We start from the raw sequence: 15,422 nt of genomic DNA, 5'->3' as shown, positions 1-15,422 counted from the left end.
ATGCAGTGGTGTAAAGCACAACAGCAATGGACTCCAGAGCAGTGGAGACCTGTACACTGGAGTGAGGAAAATAATGCTTTTCCACCTGGAAATTTGAGAAACGAGTTTGTTGTTTCCCAGGAGATGGTACTTGTCTGTCTGGTGTGGGGTTGGTTGTCAGGAGCCAAGCTTGGCCCCTTAGTTCCAGTCAAAGTAATTCTGAATGTTTCAGCATAGCAAAACATTCGGAACAATTCCATGTTCTCCACTTTGTGGAAACAGTTTGTAGCTGACCCCTTCCTCTTCCAACATGACTGTGCATCGATGCACAGAGCAAGAACCCATTTTGGATTAATTAGAGTGAAACCTGAGAGCGGGGACTTCTCATCCAACATCAGTGTCTGACCACGCAAAGGCACTTCTAGAAGAATGGTCAGAAAATCCCATAAATACACTCCTAAACCCGGTGGACAGCCTTTCCAAAATACCTGAACCTTGGTGGACAAGGTAAAAGGGAACCCCTTTAGATTAGGAAGGAGATATCATTTAAGCTCAAACGTAAGGCAAGGCAGATGAATAAAATATCTTTGGCTATATTGTGTAAAAAGTTTTTTGAGAACCACTCTACTTAAGTTATTTAAGAATCCTGGAAATTAGTAATCCAATCTACCATCTACAAGCCAGAAGGTAAATGCTTTGTTCATCCATGGCACAACATGTGTGTCAGAGACTCCCTCATGCTCTGCAAATAAGCATATATAATGCGGGATGTGGAGGTGAAATAACACCCTATGAAGGGAACAATTACCTGTGAAATCAAACACAGAAAATGAGGTTGACTCATTTTCTGAACCTGAGAGAAACAAGCTGCAATAAACGAAACTAATACAGCCGATCTGACAGCATATTTCTATGCTTTTCACATAACAGCAAAAAAAAAGAAAAAAAAGAAAAGACAATTCAGATAGCACTGAAGGCATCAGCCGATCGACCAACCCAGTGGTCTCACTAATGGGGGCAGCAGCTTTTGAAGGGCCCTGAGGAATCTGTAAATGCCTAAGTGAAGTCTTGGACCACAAGGTTCAGCATATCTGTGTTATGTCTGATCTATTTAACAGACCATTAGTTATGTTTCAAAGATGGTCTAAAGCAGGAATGAAGGGAAAAGTATCAAAAGCAATAAATGTACACAACTGGGTGGTTTGGATATGCCTTCAGGTTAAGACTATTTTAGACATCTCTCCCTTTGATCAGTGTTAGGTAGAGAAAATAAGGCTGTAAGTATGATTACTAATTTATTTTTTTGGAGATTAGTTACAAGGTTACAGTGCAAGGACAAAAAAATACTGTGTCACAAGATCTTTTTTCCATGTTGTCACAGAAAAAAGGTTTCAGATCAACAAAATTATCTTTATCATATTTTTTCTAATACAACCTGAAAAAATATGTGCTTTCCAAATGGTAATCTAATTTCTCAAGAAGAAAAGATACCCAAACATAGCTCTGGGAAAATCTAATAGGCCTCTCTTAAAATAACAACCTAATCATAACCACATTTTGAGGAAATTTTAGATCTATTTCAAAGAAACTCCAAGTCAGATTACTGATCCAAAAATATACATATTTGCAGAAAATCTACAAGGGCTCAACAGGCAAATCATACCCTGATCTAAAGAAATTTAAGAAAAGCCGAGGAACAAAGCATTTTCATATTTATCAGTCTGAAACCGGTAAATGATATCCCTCATAAATGGCAAAAACATGGAACAGAGATGAACCACTTCCCTCAGTGAAAATCAGTGTGTAAGTTTCAAATAACAAAGGTATTGAACAGAAATAAATAACAGTGTTGAAATCACTGCTAAACAAAATATGCACAAAGGCTCATTTTGTATCTGACAAAAAATGCTATAGTGTCATGATCTTGGCACTGATGACTGGCCTGATTACTCATTTCATTCACCTGCTTAGCTCCACCCAGCTCTTGTTACTGTTCATTTGATCCACCTGCTAAAGTCTCTATTTAACCAGCTTTCAACCAGTTATCAGTGCCAGATTATTTAAGGCTAAGGTGAGAGTTCTCTAGCGTACATGAGTGTTTCTGATTGCCTGATCCTGACCAAGTTCTGATCTGTGTGCCTGACCAGACCTACGACTCCTGCTGGATATGGAACTGATTCTTTACTCTGTCCTGGAAATTCTTTCGGGACCTCTGATCCCCTGGTTCTTACTGCCGATCACGTCTTTGACGCCGGCTTTGGCTTTGCCCTCTGGATTATCTTCCATTCCTTCATCTGCTTGGTTCTGATCTCCTGCCTTTCCTCCGACCTCCGGGACTTCAGCGTCTGGGACTCGTCTGGCGCTACAACTATAAGACCAGGTTAGTGACTGACATGTTCATTATCATCCTCCTGCCAGACAGACGTGGTCACTAACCCATGTTTTCTCCCTGCAGAAGTTTAGCCTTAGACGCCCACACTATTCTCTGCAGTACCGTCTTACATAAATATTTTGTGATACCTAACTGTCTCTCCACCTCAAAAACTGGGTGCTTTTGTTCTTAGCCTGACATATAATAATTTGGGTAAAGTGGTGTATTAACTGATGAAACAAAAATGAAAATTCCAGGAAATTTACTTCCAGTTACATGAAATCTAAAAAGTTCCTTTTATGAAAAGAACAGCAAAACATAAAGATTATTTTTCAGTTTGAAAGCACAAAATAAAGATTTTGAAGCGATTGTTTTCTGAATTAATTCTTGCAGGCTTGTTTAAAAGCTAAAACCATGAATTGAAAGATTTTTTTTTCCTTTTACATATTGCACCTGGTAAGCAGGCATCAAACTGTATATATAAATATAAATTAGCTTCGGATGGATCATAATGGTCTTAGACTAGACACAGGCTGTGATGTTAGATATATAACATTATTTTCAAAAAGGTTTTTAATATTTCTACATTACAAAACAAGCCACAATTCACTCTCTTATGAAAATGTGGTTAATAATCTTATCCTAATTTCAGCTTATCCTAATTTATGTGGTTGATAAACACACAAACAGATTTAGTCTCACACAGTGTGGTCCAGACATGCTGAGAGTGGGAATAAATTCAAAGTGGCAGAGCACTCAGAAGCCTCCAAGGCACTGACAGTAACACTGGTAGGCAGGTGGGAGTGAAGCCGTCTGCTCACCAGTCGTTGTGAAAGACCGACAGTTAAATCTAAAGCCAGTGTTCCTCAAATACGCATGCATGCTAGCTCTGACAGGAGCTTCGGTAACGTTCTTCGCTGTGCACCCCTGCACATCAGCCAGCACAGAGCCGGGATAAACCTAACCTACCCACACAGAAACGTTCATCATCACAGTGTTCTTTGATGAGTTTTACCTCCAACACTGTCCTTGTTTTCATGTTTCAGGCAGCCAGCGCCCACCTGACTGTCACTGTCTTGATAGCTGGTACATTTCATTTCGAGCTCTTAAAGCTGTCATATAACGATGAAGGCAGCAATTGCTACAATCTGCATCTTAGGCAGACAATACAATAACATTTATGAAAGTGGACTATCGAATTTTCACTGAACGTAGCTATTGGAGAGGGTGGGAGTTGCCTTTGTGAAGTCTTTCAATGCTACGCTGTCATGAAGTATTTTCCATTGCAACAATAACATTTTCATGGGGAAAAAAGTGGGGAAAAAATCTGACTGTGCTCTAGCATACTGATTAAATTGATCCTCACTTGTGCTAATGAGAGTAACTGGTGCATGTAATACGGGCAGACAGCCAGATTGTGACTGGGTGTGGAAGGGCTGCAGAATATCGATTTCCTCAATTCTGTGCAGAATTTATTATATTTAAGTTCCTGCTTTAAAAACTTCCACTTTATAACAAAAAGGTCACTAATACGGTTGTGAAAGGATGTACCACTTGATTTTTATCTAAATTTAAATGCTGCATAGGTTAAAATTACTACGGAATTTTAACAATTAATATTTATTTTAATTGAAGAAATAAATTTAGGCTACTGATATTGACCCTTGATATAGTGGTGGGATCTTTAGGCTTCAATTGTTGCATTCAGGTGTGCACTTTTTTTGATGAACTTGACTAAATAATGGCTACGTCAGAGTCACCATCCTCAGAAATTGAACTTTGCTGTTAAGCTCATTTTGCTAATTAATCATTTTTTACTCTATTAGTCAAAGCAATCATCTACTTCACATACTTCAATATCGAACTACTGCATCTCACAAGACAAAAGGAAAATGAATCCATAGTTTTTCCAAAAAGCATAATGATTTTATTAAAAGGAGTATTGAATGTTGCACCATCTTGTCTCCAAACAAATAATAAAGATCTTTAATAGCAAAGGCTATTCTAGAGCAAGCTATTATTGAATAAGTTATGTTACTGACGTTATCTAAGATGGCTCTAGATCACAAACAGTAAGTTAAATGTGGAAAGTAAGTAAAGACACTTAATTAGTTCAATACTACAAATTGAACAAAGCCTATTTATGATATACAAACCAAACTGATATATGTAGTGTGGGCTCAAGCAAAGCATTGAAGTTATGAAATTATTCAATGACGTGCCCATTTATGGTAAATATATTATTGTGATACTGTCAGAGAAAAAAACAAATGCCCCTTTGTAATCCAGGGCAGGTTCAGAGGCAGCTTTGAGCATTCGTGAATAAGTCGTGAATAATGCGCAGGAGTTATTCACTTCTTTATTCTGGCTTCAGGTAGGCTTTTTATGAGGCTACTATAAACACCTGTCAGTGGCTGGGAAGTACCAGCTCACAGCAGCACTCACTGCTTGCTAAGGACCAAAATCTCCAAAGACACACACAGAAAAAACGTTAGATTTTAGGTAAGTAGCTTTTCTGAAAAACACAGGGCTGAAAACTGGCTACAAGTTGCTACAAAGTTGCTTACTTGGCCACAGTGTTCTGCAGTGCGGTGAGAGTTTCTTGGGTATGAGAGACCTTTGTGTAAGACATGACTGATGACATGAACTTTTCTGGGACAAGTTTGGGAAACATGATTGGTGATTTATTTACTTTCCTCTCCCAGTGGACTGCAGCTAATTACCCAACAAATGTGAGCCAGCATGCTACATGATACTTAGTTACATAAAAGTTCACGTTTTTTGTTTGATTTGATTTCATCATGCTATGTCAGGCACTATTGCTCTACTGCTGTCATACAACAAGGTGAAAAGCAACAAGACAAACAGTCATCACAAGCAGCACAAGCTCACCTGCTGCTTCTGCTCACTAGTCTATAGCAATTAATTATACCTCTGAGTTAGGCTACAGATTGACAGTAACCCCAACACACTTTTAGCACACCAACTGTAACTAGTTTGTAAGACTTTACCATGTTGTTTTGTCTGCTAACCTCGACTGTAGGGGTTAGTATCTGGAGATTGCTGTTGTTATATAACTTAGTCGCAGTTAATCCCCTGCCACTGCTTTCTTCTCCTGAATGCAACATCTCTGTTTGTAATATGTAAGACATTGGCTTGCCTGTCTCTGGGCCTGCAGCATGAGGCAGCACCTACTTCACCTGAATTGTGTGAACAATGCACTCAGACTTTGGACATAGCCTCTACATATGGCCCTCCAGTTATCAAGTGTAATACACCTACAGCCTTACCAACAGGAGTTTTGACAATATTAATAATGACCATAACATTTATTTTGAAACTATGCCATCTAAAATGTTAAACTCATAAATATCCTATAATATTTTATTTTTTCTAAACTTACTTTCCTGTAAGAAACTTTCACAAATAATTCCCACTTAGGAACTACAGATACCCCCTTCACATATCAGACTGCATGGCCTGTTTCCATTAAATTTCACAAGCAGCAGATGCTAAAGTTGGAAAAATAGAATTTTTGCTGCTTGATGCGCCACATCAACCAATCAGAGAAGCTGATCTGGGAGCTAGCAGGGAGACGGACAGTGATGCTGATGCAGAGCACTATGATCACTCCATTGAAACTGTATTAACTTCTAAATTAAGTTAAAATGTCGAAACCTGCCAGCAAAATATGTTTGCTTGCTTTATCCTGGGGCCCGCAGTTTGGATTACGTACATGAAAAACACTAACATCTACCTCCAGCCGCAAAGAACAGTAGGGGAAAACACCCAAGATTTGACCGGGCCTGAGGCAGCTGATGCTGGGGATTCCCAGTAACAGCGCACCTTCACTATGTGGGGGTCTGAGTGGCTCAGACAGAGAAATAATATTTTAAGGCAGGAATCCTAATCTTGATTAACTGACTGCACTGACCATGTTCTGAGGTGGACTTTCTCACTTAAAAAATATTAAATGTACTTTTTTACCCACTGATCACAGTAAATGTAGCAAAGCTGCTCTCTGCCATTGAACACAGGAGCAGCAAAAGCATCAGATGCATCTGAACACACTTTACTGGATGTGCTTGAGGCGCATCTTATCTTAATGAGTACAAGCATCAAAAATGAAGCATCAGGTGCTTTTTTGCTGCTCAAATCGTGGTGTAAACGCAGCATTACACTTTCGGATTGTTTGAATTAACCTTTGAAACAAAATATTGTACCTAAAAAGGATCTCATGTCTTGCTTATGAAATTTCAACCTCTAGTCAAGCACACATACTTCCCATAATCAGGAGAAATTTAGATTTGTAAAAGAGACCAAAACTTAACCTCAAAATGCAGAAAATAGTGTTTCAGAGTCTAAATTTTGGACACTTTGGGGATGTGTACGATTTTTGGGGAACTGGATAAAAAAAACATAACAACATAAGAATGGGCCATAAAAAGCCATTAATGTTTAACAGTGGTAAGTCCACTCATCAGCTTTTTGTAAATGTTTTTGTAATACTTTCAATAACTTCGATTTATTTAGATACTTAAAAAAAATACAACTAAAGTAATTAAGGCTTGAATCAGGTTATTGAGTCTTTTTTCTGAGAAAGTATAGCAAGAAAAACAGCTTTCTGCACATGGTTAGCCTTTTGTGAGAAAGGAAGAAAAAACAGAATGAAAACAAAACAAAAAGCTTATAAATAGATTAATTAGCAAAAACCAACCTGAGCTTTCATTGCAGCCTAATCCTCCTTGCCTGACCAGTCCAGGAGTGACAATTTATTTCACTTCCTGGTATAAATGTTTGACGTGTTCAATAAAGGCTGCTCTATAGTTTAGTTTGAGGAAATGTACATGTGGTTTAGGGTGTCCACCACACCCTTGTAAAAACAAAAAAAAACAGGGCATACTAAAAATATAAAGATGACTTTACACTTGAGCTGCAAAAAGTCAGTTCCTCAATAAATGCTACAAAATCCCTCCGTGGCAACCAAGCAGTGCACACCTTAATGCACCAGAGATGCTTCTTCAATATAGAAGTAAACATAGAACCTTTCAACGAGCTGAGCAACTAAGCAGTAGTTGCAAAGGCTGTAGCTTAACATTCATCAGCGGGCTGTTTTTCTAGCTAAACTAATATAGACTGGTATAACTTTTTGTTATGTGGTGGTCTGTGCAAATATAATCTTAGCCTTTTCCTTTCTGGTGCAGAGGCTTTTCCGAAAAGGTTATTCATAGTAACTTACACACATAACAATTAAGGTGCTTTACAAAACTTAAGATCAAAATTAAGATATTAAATCAAAATGCGAGTGCTTTCTGTTTGAAGACTATGAAACCAAGGGAAGCACCTGCCTCTTACTGAGAAGAGTAACACTAACTCCAAAGTTTCCAGTGAAGCTGGAAAATTGATTTGCATTTGCTGCTATTTTTAAATATTTTTTATTGCTGTTTAAAAGAATTGGTAAAGGGGTTTGAAAACTAGAGCAACACAGAAATGAAGTTAGACATGAGTTATTGCTGGTAGGGTAGTTTGTCTTTTATGTCTGTGTTCTCCTGTAAAGAATTCAGGACTTTTCACACTTGCTGGCAGAGATAGGCAGCAACACCCCTGCAGCTCTTCATGGATGAGGAGAGGACCTACTGACTAATAGTGATGTACATTTGACTTCATTTCAGACACTTTGTTTCAAGATACTCTGTTCCTAATCCTGGCAAAGCTACAAAATATTTAGATGGTCTTGACTCAGAGACTACAAACATACTAATACAAGTTAGGTTTAAAAAAAGGAAGTCAATCTGTGAAGGTTGAAGGGAATATTATCATCTATCTTAGAAATTGAGTCTGTTAGGCTGCCTTCACTTATTGGCAACTGTTGCTGACTGCTGCCATGATGCCAAAAATAAAATAAACAGACAAGGTGAGTCATAGCTTGGCTTGGGCTGGTTTCCTGAATAGGAACACCCTGCTCTAAATCAATATCCCATTGTGGTTTTCAGTCTTCGTAAAAGAAAAAAAAAAAAAAAAAAAAAAAAACAACAGCTTCAAAGCAGTGGAATAAATATCAGTGAAAATCAACCAGACGTAGTTTTTTAGTTGTAACAATAAGTATTAAAATGTAGTCACAAGTATTAACTGGTGGTCAGAACAATGCTTTTAATTTGGGCTTATAATACCAAAATATTAAAATCAATAACAAGAATGTAAGGATGTGTTGAAGTAAAAAAATACTATCATTCTTTTAAAGTGCTGATAGTATTGTACAGTTGTGGCTGGCCAATAGAGCGTGCCAATGGCCTTGATTAAGACATTAAAATAACAAAAATCATAAAAATTGAATATTTTAAAATATAATAATATATTTTTTAGATGTGCACGATAAATATTTAATCTTTAATGACGAGTAAAGCTGTTTTGTTCATCATTGGATTTGTGACAGCAACATTTATAGGGGTCAAAGAATGATTCTATAGGGTATTTGGTGCTGGTCCTTAAGGTATCTGTATAGGTAGTGTAGGTTAGGCTGAAAATGGCAGTTCTATCAGCCCTAATGCAAGCCTGGTTAAAAGCCCTAGAAAGAAACAACAGGTTTTCTTCCTTTTATGGTATGCTCATGAATATTTAGATGATCTGTGTGCTGATTGGTTGGTTTACAACGAGCGAAGCTGTTGAACAAAGAAGCATCATAGCAACAAGCACTCACTCACTAAAACATCGAAAATGTTCATAAAGTAGGGTGACCAGATGTCATTCTTTTCCCGGACATATCCTACTTTTCATTTCCGGGATTTTGGTCGATGACAGTGCATACTTACTACATACTAGTATAATACATACTAGTATATTCTGCTGTAAAATGAGTCTTACGTTTTTGTTCGACTTCGGAAACCTCTGTGGATGGAGAGACATGATGAGTTTTAGAAGGAACAGCAGAGGCAGGCTGATTTCGGCTCCTAGATCTGGAGTCAGGTTCAGAAGACAAGGAACAAACAGACGTGGAGTTGAAGTTGTTTGCAGGGGCAGAAACAGAACAAATGAGAGATCTTACTTTAGATCTTTGTCTGGCTCGTAGCCTATTATCCAACGCTGAACGGAGCATTGCTTTGGACAGGTATGCACAGGTTTTACAAGCGACCTCCTTCCCACACCGCCCTCTCTCTTGTTGTCTGCACAATCGAAGTGGTTCTAATCCGCGCACAGTGCACAAATTATTGTATTGCCTGCACGCTCTCTCTCGCATAAAAAAAAAACACCATCTTGCATAGTCTAAAATCCGGGGATAATTTATCCCATTTGCGGGCATCCGTGAATAACTATCTATATCAGGGAGACTCCCGGAACTTCCGGGGATGTCAGTTACTGGCCCCCAGCCCTCATCCGCTGGCTGAGGAAGGGCGGGTCATGGCTCTCTGCTGAGGTCCGGTCCAGTCAGTGGCCCAGCAGTCGACACTTCATGTGTGTGGGAGTTGGGTGTTCAGTGATAATTTCTACCATAGGAAAGCACACACCATAGACTCAACATTAGGCTTTAGTGGAACCAATGCAGCGAAATGGCATTGACAATAACAAAGACAAAGTAATACAAAGTAATGACATACAAGTTTGTATTTCAGTGTACGTTAGTTAATGCTGTTCAATTAATTGCTTTATTATTTTTCTTATGTAGAGCTTTATGACACTTGGAGTTTGCAAATATTTTTTTCAAAAAAAAAAAAAACCTACAACCACAAATTCAGATTCCCATACACAATTGGCTCTGATGATCTTGGTACCAATGACTGGTTTATTGCTCATTTTATTTACCTGTCCAATTTTCCCTGGTTTTCTCATCAGTGCTCATCTGATCCACCTGCTCTGTCTTCTGACCTTTGAGCCTGCCGGCCCCTGTTCTGATCTGTTTGCCTGACCTGTCTTTGCCCTTTGGATTATCCTGCCTTCCTCCGTCATCTGCTTGGATCTGATCTCGTGTCAATTCTGTTTCCTTCTAGGCTTCGTCGTCTGGACCGGCTGGTATCAACCTCGTTCTTTGGGCATGGACTCTAAACCAGAGTTACCTGCCTTGGACACCCTAGCCGCTGCAGCTTCAGATCTGCAAACTGTTAATTGCTGCTTTAAAAATGTTTTAAGTGATCCCACTGTTTGTCTTGCCTGAATACTGGGTCCCTCTGTTCTGAGTCATTACATTGACCGTTTGTGTCTGTTAGGTTTTGGATTTCCCACTAACGTCTCGCAAACAAGTTAGGAGCATCAAGTGAATAGGTGTGATCCCTAAGCTATTAAAACTCAGTTAGGAAGTCATGAAGAACAGCTTCATTGGTGAAAAGCTGTACTCCATTATTCAATGAAAAGATATCGCAGTAATCAACCAGAAGATTATGTAGTTTAACTGAATGTTATACAGTCAGTATACTGTATTTTGCTATTATACAGATGGAAGACTATTCAAAAATTTTTTGAATTCACTTTCCTTTTTATAAATATATGCTGGTAGCATAACAAAACCTTCACAACTCTAATAAAAAATCCTTTCCAGCAGGAGTCTGTTTAGTCCTGATGGGATAAGAGTCTGTGTGGCTTGTTTATTAGAAGAGGAGGTGGGTAATGGAAAATTAATGACAGGGCTTGATAAGCCAACGTTGATGATCAGAAACAACCTCAGGGAAGAACACTGCATGATGCCAAGCATACATTCTCTTTTCAAGCCTTGATTTCAAAGAGAAATTAAATCTTTGCTTCTCTTTGGGAAGGGAATATAATTGTTTGTCTGGACTTTAAAAAAGGAAATGGTTTTCCTAATGAGTTTAGAGCGCATATTGCTTCAAGCCGAATGAGTTCTGGTGCATTACGGTAATAAAAGAATTCCTTCTAAAGGCAGTATAAAACCTTCCCTCCAAACCCCTCTGAACGTGACTCGCATATTTATATTCATGAAAATAAAAACAATAATCTAAATGATCCCTATATTTCATGTCAATAAGATGCATCTGTATGTTTGGTGGGCTTCCTCCATAGCATCTGTGTTGCTGTGATGTTAAGCAGAGAGTTTGTAACGCTCTAAAGCTTTTAAGACAGCTGTCTGTATATTTGGACAAAGCTGCAATCTGTGCTTTGATTTTATTTGTAATTAGACTGATATCGCAGATAATTTCAGATATCATATTAGTTAACTATTAAATAGCAGTTTTACTAGGTGCAATAATGGGGTTTGATATTTAAAAGAAATATTTCTTACTCCAGAATAAAATAGGATTTAATGCATCTCTGAAGCCCACAGTGTAATCTTTGTTAAGTTTTTTCAGCTTACAGTAAAAAATATGCTTAATGTGTTGTGGTATCTTATCAGTGTAGCATTGGGAAAAGTTTTTAAACCCCTCAAGCTTTCTTAATGAACTTAATCATGTTTTAAACCCTTACAAACCAGTAAACCAAAGTGAAGTGAAAAGACAATTAGACACATAGGCATTCCTTTTCTGCAAAAAATGATGACATGACATGATATGTATTCAGTTTGTTCCATTCTGATACCTCCAAATAAAACGCAATGCTACCAGTTGCTTTAAGTAGCAACAAATTTGTAAAGAAAGTCCACTTGTGCATAATTGCCTATGAAGTAGGGCTGCAACTATTGATTATTTTGCTAATTGATTAACGTATTTTCTGGACTATAAGCCACTATTTTTTCCCCACGCTTTGATCCAAAAGGTGCGGACAGAGGAGGTGAAGTCAAAGTTGTAAATCTGTTGCACTGGTATTCTGGTGCCTGTAGCACCAGAATATCCGTGCAACAGGCACAGTGGAGAACAAATGTACCAAATTCACACATTTTGACAACTATTTGCCGCTTTAAAGCTGCCGAACCAATGAAGAGGCCAGGTTCAACTCCTGCAGAGCTGAAATAAAGAGCTAATGAAGCCCCATCTTTCAGTGGAAGCTCTTACTGCTGCGAGCCAACAAGCTAACGGAAGCTAGCATTCTTCGTCTATACTCTTGGTTCGATATGTAGAGCTCCCCCTACAGGTTTGGTGGTAGACAGTCCAGTAGATATCTGCGGCTTATAGCCCGCGGTGGCTTATAGATGTATGTTGGTGTGGCTTATTGTGAGGTGCACTCTATAATCCAGAAAATATGGTAATCTGCTGATTATTTTTTTTTATGAATCTATTAATAATTGGACAGCAACAGGTTAAGAGGATCCTCTATGGAATTTAAACCAGGTGAAGATAATCTAATCTGCTAAACTTGTTCTGAATAGAACACTTTGACAGGCATTTAAAAAAAAATCTAGAATGCAAAGTCTTTATAATTATTGGGTTTTTACAATTTTGGGATAATTACGACTCTGTCTGGCTTGCTCTTATAGCTAATGGCATTTTTTAAAAGTCTCTATGTCTGGCTTGCTCTTATAGCTAATGGCATTTTTTAAAAGTCTCTATGCTTTAGTTAACAATTCATCGATTTCTCATTATTACAATAATGGATTAATAGTGATTAATCAAACTAATCGTTTCAGGCCTACTCTAAAAGTATCCTGTGAAACCATTAAAGGTATTTTAGAGAAGATCAGTGACTACAGTACATATTATTATGAAAGCCAAGAAACACAGCAGGGAGGTAGGAGATTACGTTGTGTAATATTCCAAATTTTGACCATGTAACAGAATACTGTTAAGTCCATCACCAAAAATAACAAGAAGAATGTGGCACAACTGCTTACCTATCAAGACATGAATGACTCAGATAGGCAGAAAGGAAGTAAAGGATAACTGGATGTGAAGTAGCTGCGGAAATGCCACGCTTAACAGCAATACTAGTAGCATACCACAAATCTGTCCTTAAGGGAAACGTGGTGAGGAAAAAAGTAAGTAATAAAAAAAAAAAAAATCCTAGCACAGTTTTTCCCAAGCCACATATGTTACATAGCAGGCATTTAAAGGTCTTTATTTAAACCTATGTAAACTAAGACTGTGCAACAACCTGAACATTTCACCCCTAATAAAGTATGCTGGTGACATCATGCTCAAAGGATGATTTCTTTCAGCAGGGAGTAGGAAAGCTGTTAATTGCTATAAAATATGCTTTGAGCTAGATGAAGAAAAATGTTGGAAGTAAACCATTCCAGGACTTTTAATTCACAGAGACTGAGAATTATTAAGGTGAGGCTCACCTTCTAGCATGACAACAGCCCATAATATCCCATTCAGAGCTACTATAGAGTGATGCACATCAGAGGGTTAATCCTGTGTTAGAAGGGCCCAGTCAAAGTTCAGATCTTAATCCAGCTGATATTTTCTGACTATTCTTAAAGAAAATCCTATTTACAGTTGATTGTAGCCCAAATGAAGATTTGCTGCATTAACTAGGCTCATCATAACAATCCTTACACTTAAAAGTAAAGCTTCACTTGGTGAAGGTATGTCAAAGAAAGTCCCTTTAAAATACTTCTGAGTTAATAATTGCAGTGTCTCAAAAAAAATTGTAGTTACCTTATCAGTTGGAATTGCTTCAATCACAGGTAACCAGTCATTTTGTTTCCAGTCTTAGATTCTAGGAAACCTAAATAAAAGATTTGATGTATGATTTCCTTCTTTGGATCCTTTTCTCAATACATAGAAACTGCCTTTAAGGTATGTTCACACCAAAAGCAAAATTTGCATGTCAGGCAACAAGCACATCCACAACTTTCTCATCACTCCGTCATTTATGAAATCTAAATTGAAGTTTCTGATAATCTAATAGGCTCATGCTTGATGCAAGAAGAAAGTGTGACTTTAAGCTGTGTTTGTGTAGTATTGGTTACTCAAGCCATCTCAAACTCCCTCTCTGTCTACTTTTATCACATGCACACCCTCTAAACCAGCATAGCTGTATGAGGCGTCTGTCTGCTGGTGCTGATAGGGCAACATGTGGTTTCTCCTGTACACTAATCTGTCCTCCACGTGGTGAGTGAGACTCATAGACAAACCCTTAATATGTCTCTGGTAGGAAGTATGATCACACTGCAGACTTCCTGTCCCCTCTGGGCCATCGACATGCACAGCTCACATTAAGTATCCTCGCATACACACACATCCCCTTCAAACAGCTGTGACTCAACATCTTACTAATCAACCACAAAATTCCACACTGTGTAGCACTTTTAGAACAGAAGAGTAAAAAAGAAAACAAGAAAAAAGCCAAGAAGTTTGGAGGCTGGTCAGCAAGAAGAATCATACGTCACAGCAAGTAGACCACCTGTTGTGATGCACACTGGCAAAGCGGATCTATGGACCACACCCAGTGTCAGTGACTCATCAGCCCTGACCCCCCTGCTGTCCATTGGTGTGAGCAGATAGGAGGAGATGGCAGAGGGATGCAGAGACAGATAGACAAAAAGCGAAGATCGTAAAAAAGAATTACTAATGAGGAGAAAGAGGAGGGGGACTCATGCTCAGAAGCAAAGAGAGCTATGCAGCTAATCTTGACATCGTGGGTGGGACTCACCAGCTCGACTGAACCATAGTGTTTCCTGCTGAAGTCTCCACGCCTGCAGCCCAGGTCCTCTGAGGCGGAGCTGAAACACAAATGTATGATCAGACACATGGCCTACATAACACCACACACGCAGCACAGACACAAAGTGACATCACTCATACACAAGGGGTAGCTGAAGCATCTGATTTCCCTTTTATTCCGCTTTTCACACCCTGACTAGTTGTTCACTGACATTTTGCTCTAACTATGCTTGTGCTTGTTCCCTTCTGCCTTCTTAATGTCCTCCCTGGGTGCGTCTTCATCGGTGTGTAGAAGCTGCTGCTGGTGGCATGGTGACTGGCCTGAAGCAGCAGCCAACCCCCTGCTGATTGAGATGTCGGGCCTGATTGAATTAGGCCTCAGTGATAGATGGGGGACATGCTGGTTAAACCAACAATATGCACAACGCTTGAAGCTGCAGCTTCAATTTTGGCATCAGAAAACATAACATTGGAAGAAGGTATAGAAATAGTACTTTTTCTGTTTGGATTTGATTAACAGACTGTAAGTGGGCAGTGGTTCTACCAGTGAGACTAGTATCAGCAGTACAACAACCAGGGGCGGATTT

The 15,422-nt window shown here is 38.7% G+C and overlaps 1 protein-coding gene across 8 annotated transcripts in view; it reads right to left on the bottom strand.

Moving 5' to 3' along the window:
• The window catches only part of garnl3 (GTPase activating Rap/RanGAP domain like 3), a 112,998-nt gene that overhangs the window by 56,873 nt on the left and 40,703 nt on the right, over positions 1-15,422 (bottom strand). For 7 of the 8 annotated variants that reach the window (XM_038308677.1, XM_038308681.1, XM_038308676.1 and 4 more), the window contains one exon: positions 14,825-14,894. In XM_038308677.1, the coding sequence (XP_038164605.1) occupies positions 14,825-14,894 (70 nt within the window). Of the gene's footprint in view, positions 1-14,824; positions 14,895-15,422 lie in introns of those variants that run through there. The other variant, XM_038308680.1, reaches the window with a different exon arrangement.

Source organism: Cyprinodon tularosa, unplaced genomic scaffold, assembly GCF_016077235.1.
Source record: "Cyprinodon tularosa strain WSP-4 unplaced genomic scaffold, ASM1607723v1 ctg643, whole genome shotgun sequence".
Lineage (NCBI taxonomy): Eukaryota > Metazoa > Chordata > Actinopteri > Cyprinodontiformes > Cyprinodontidae > Cyprinodon > Cyprinodon tularosa.
This window is presented reverse-complemented; position numbering and strand designations above follow the sequence as displayed.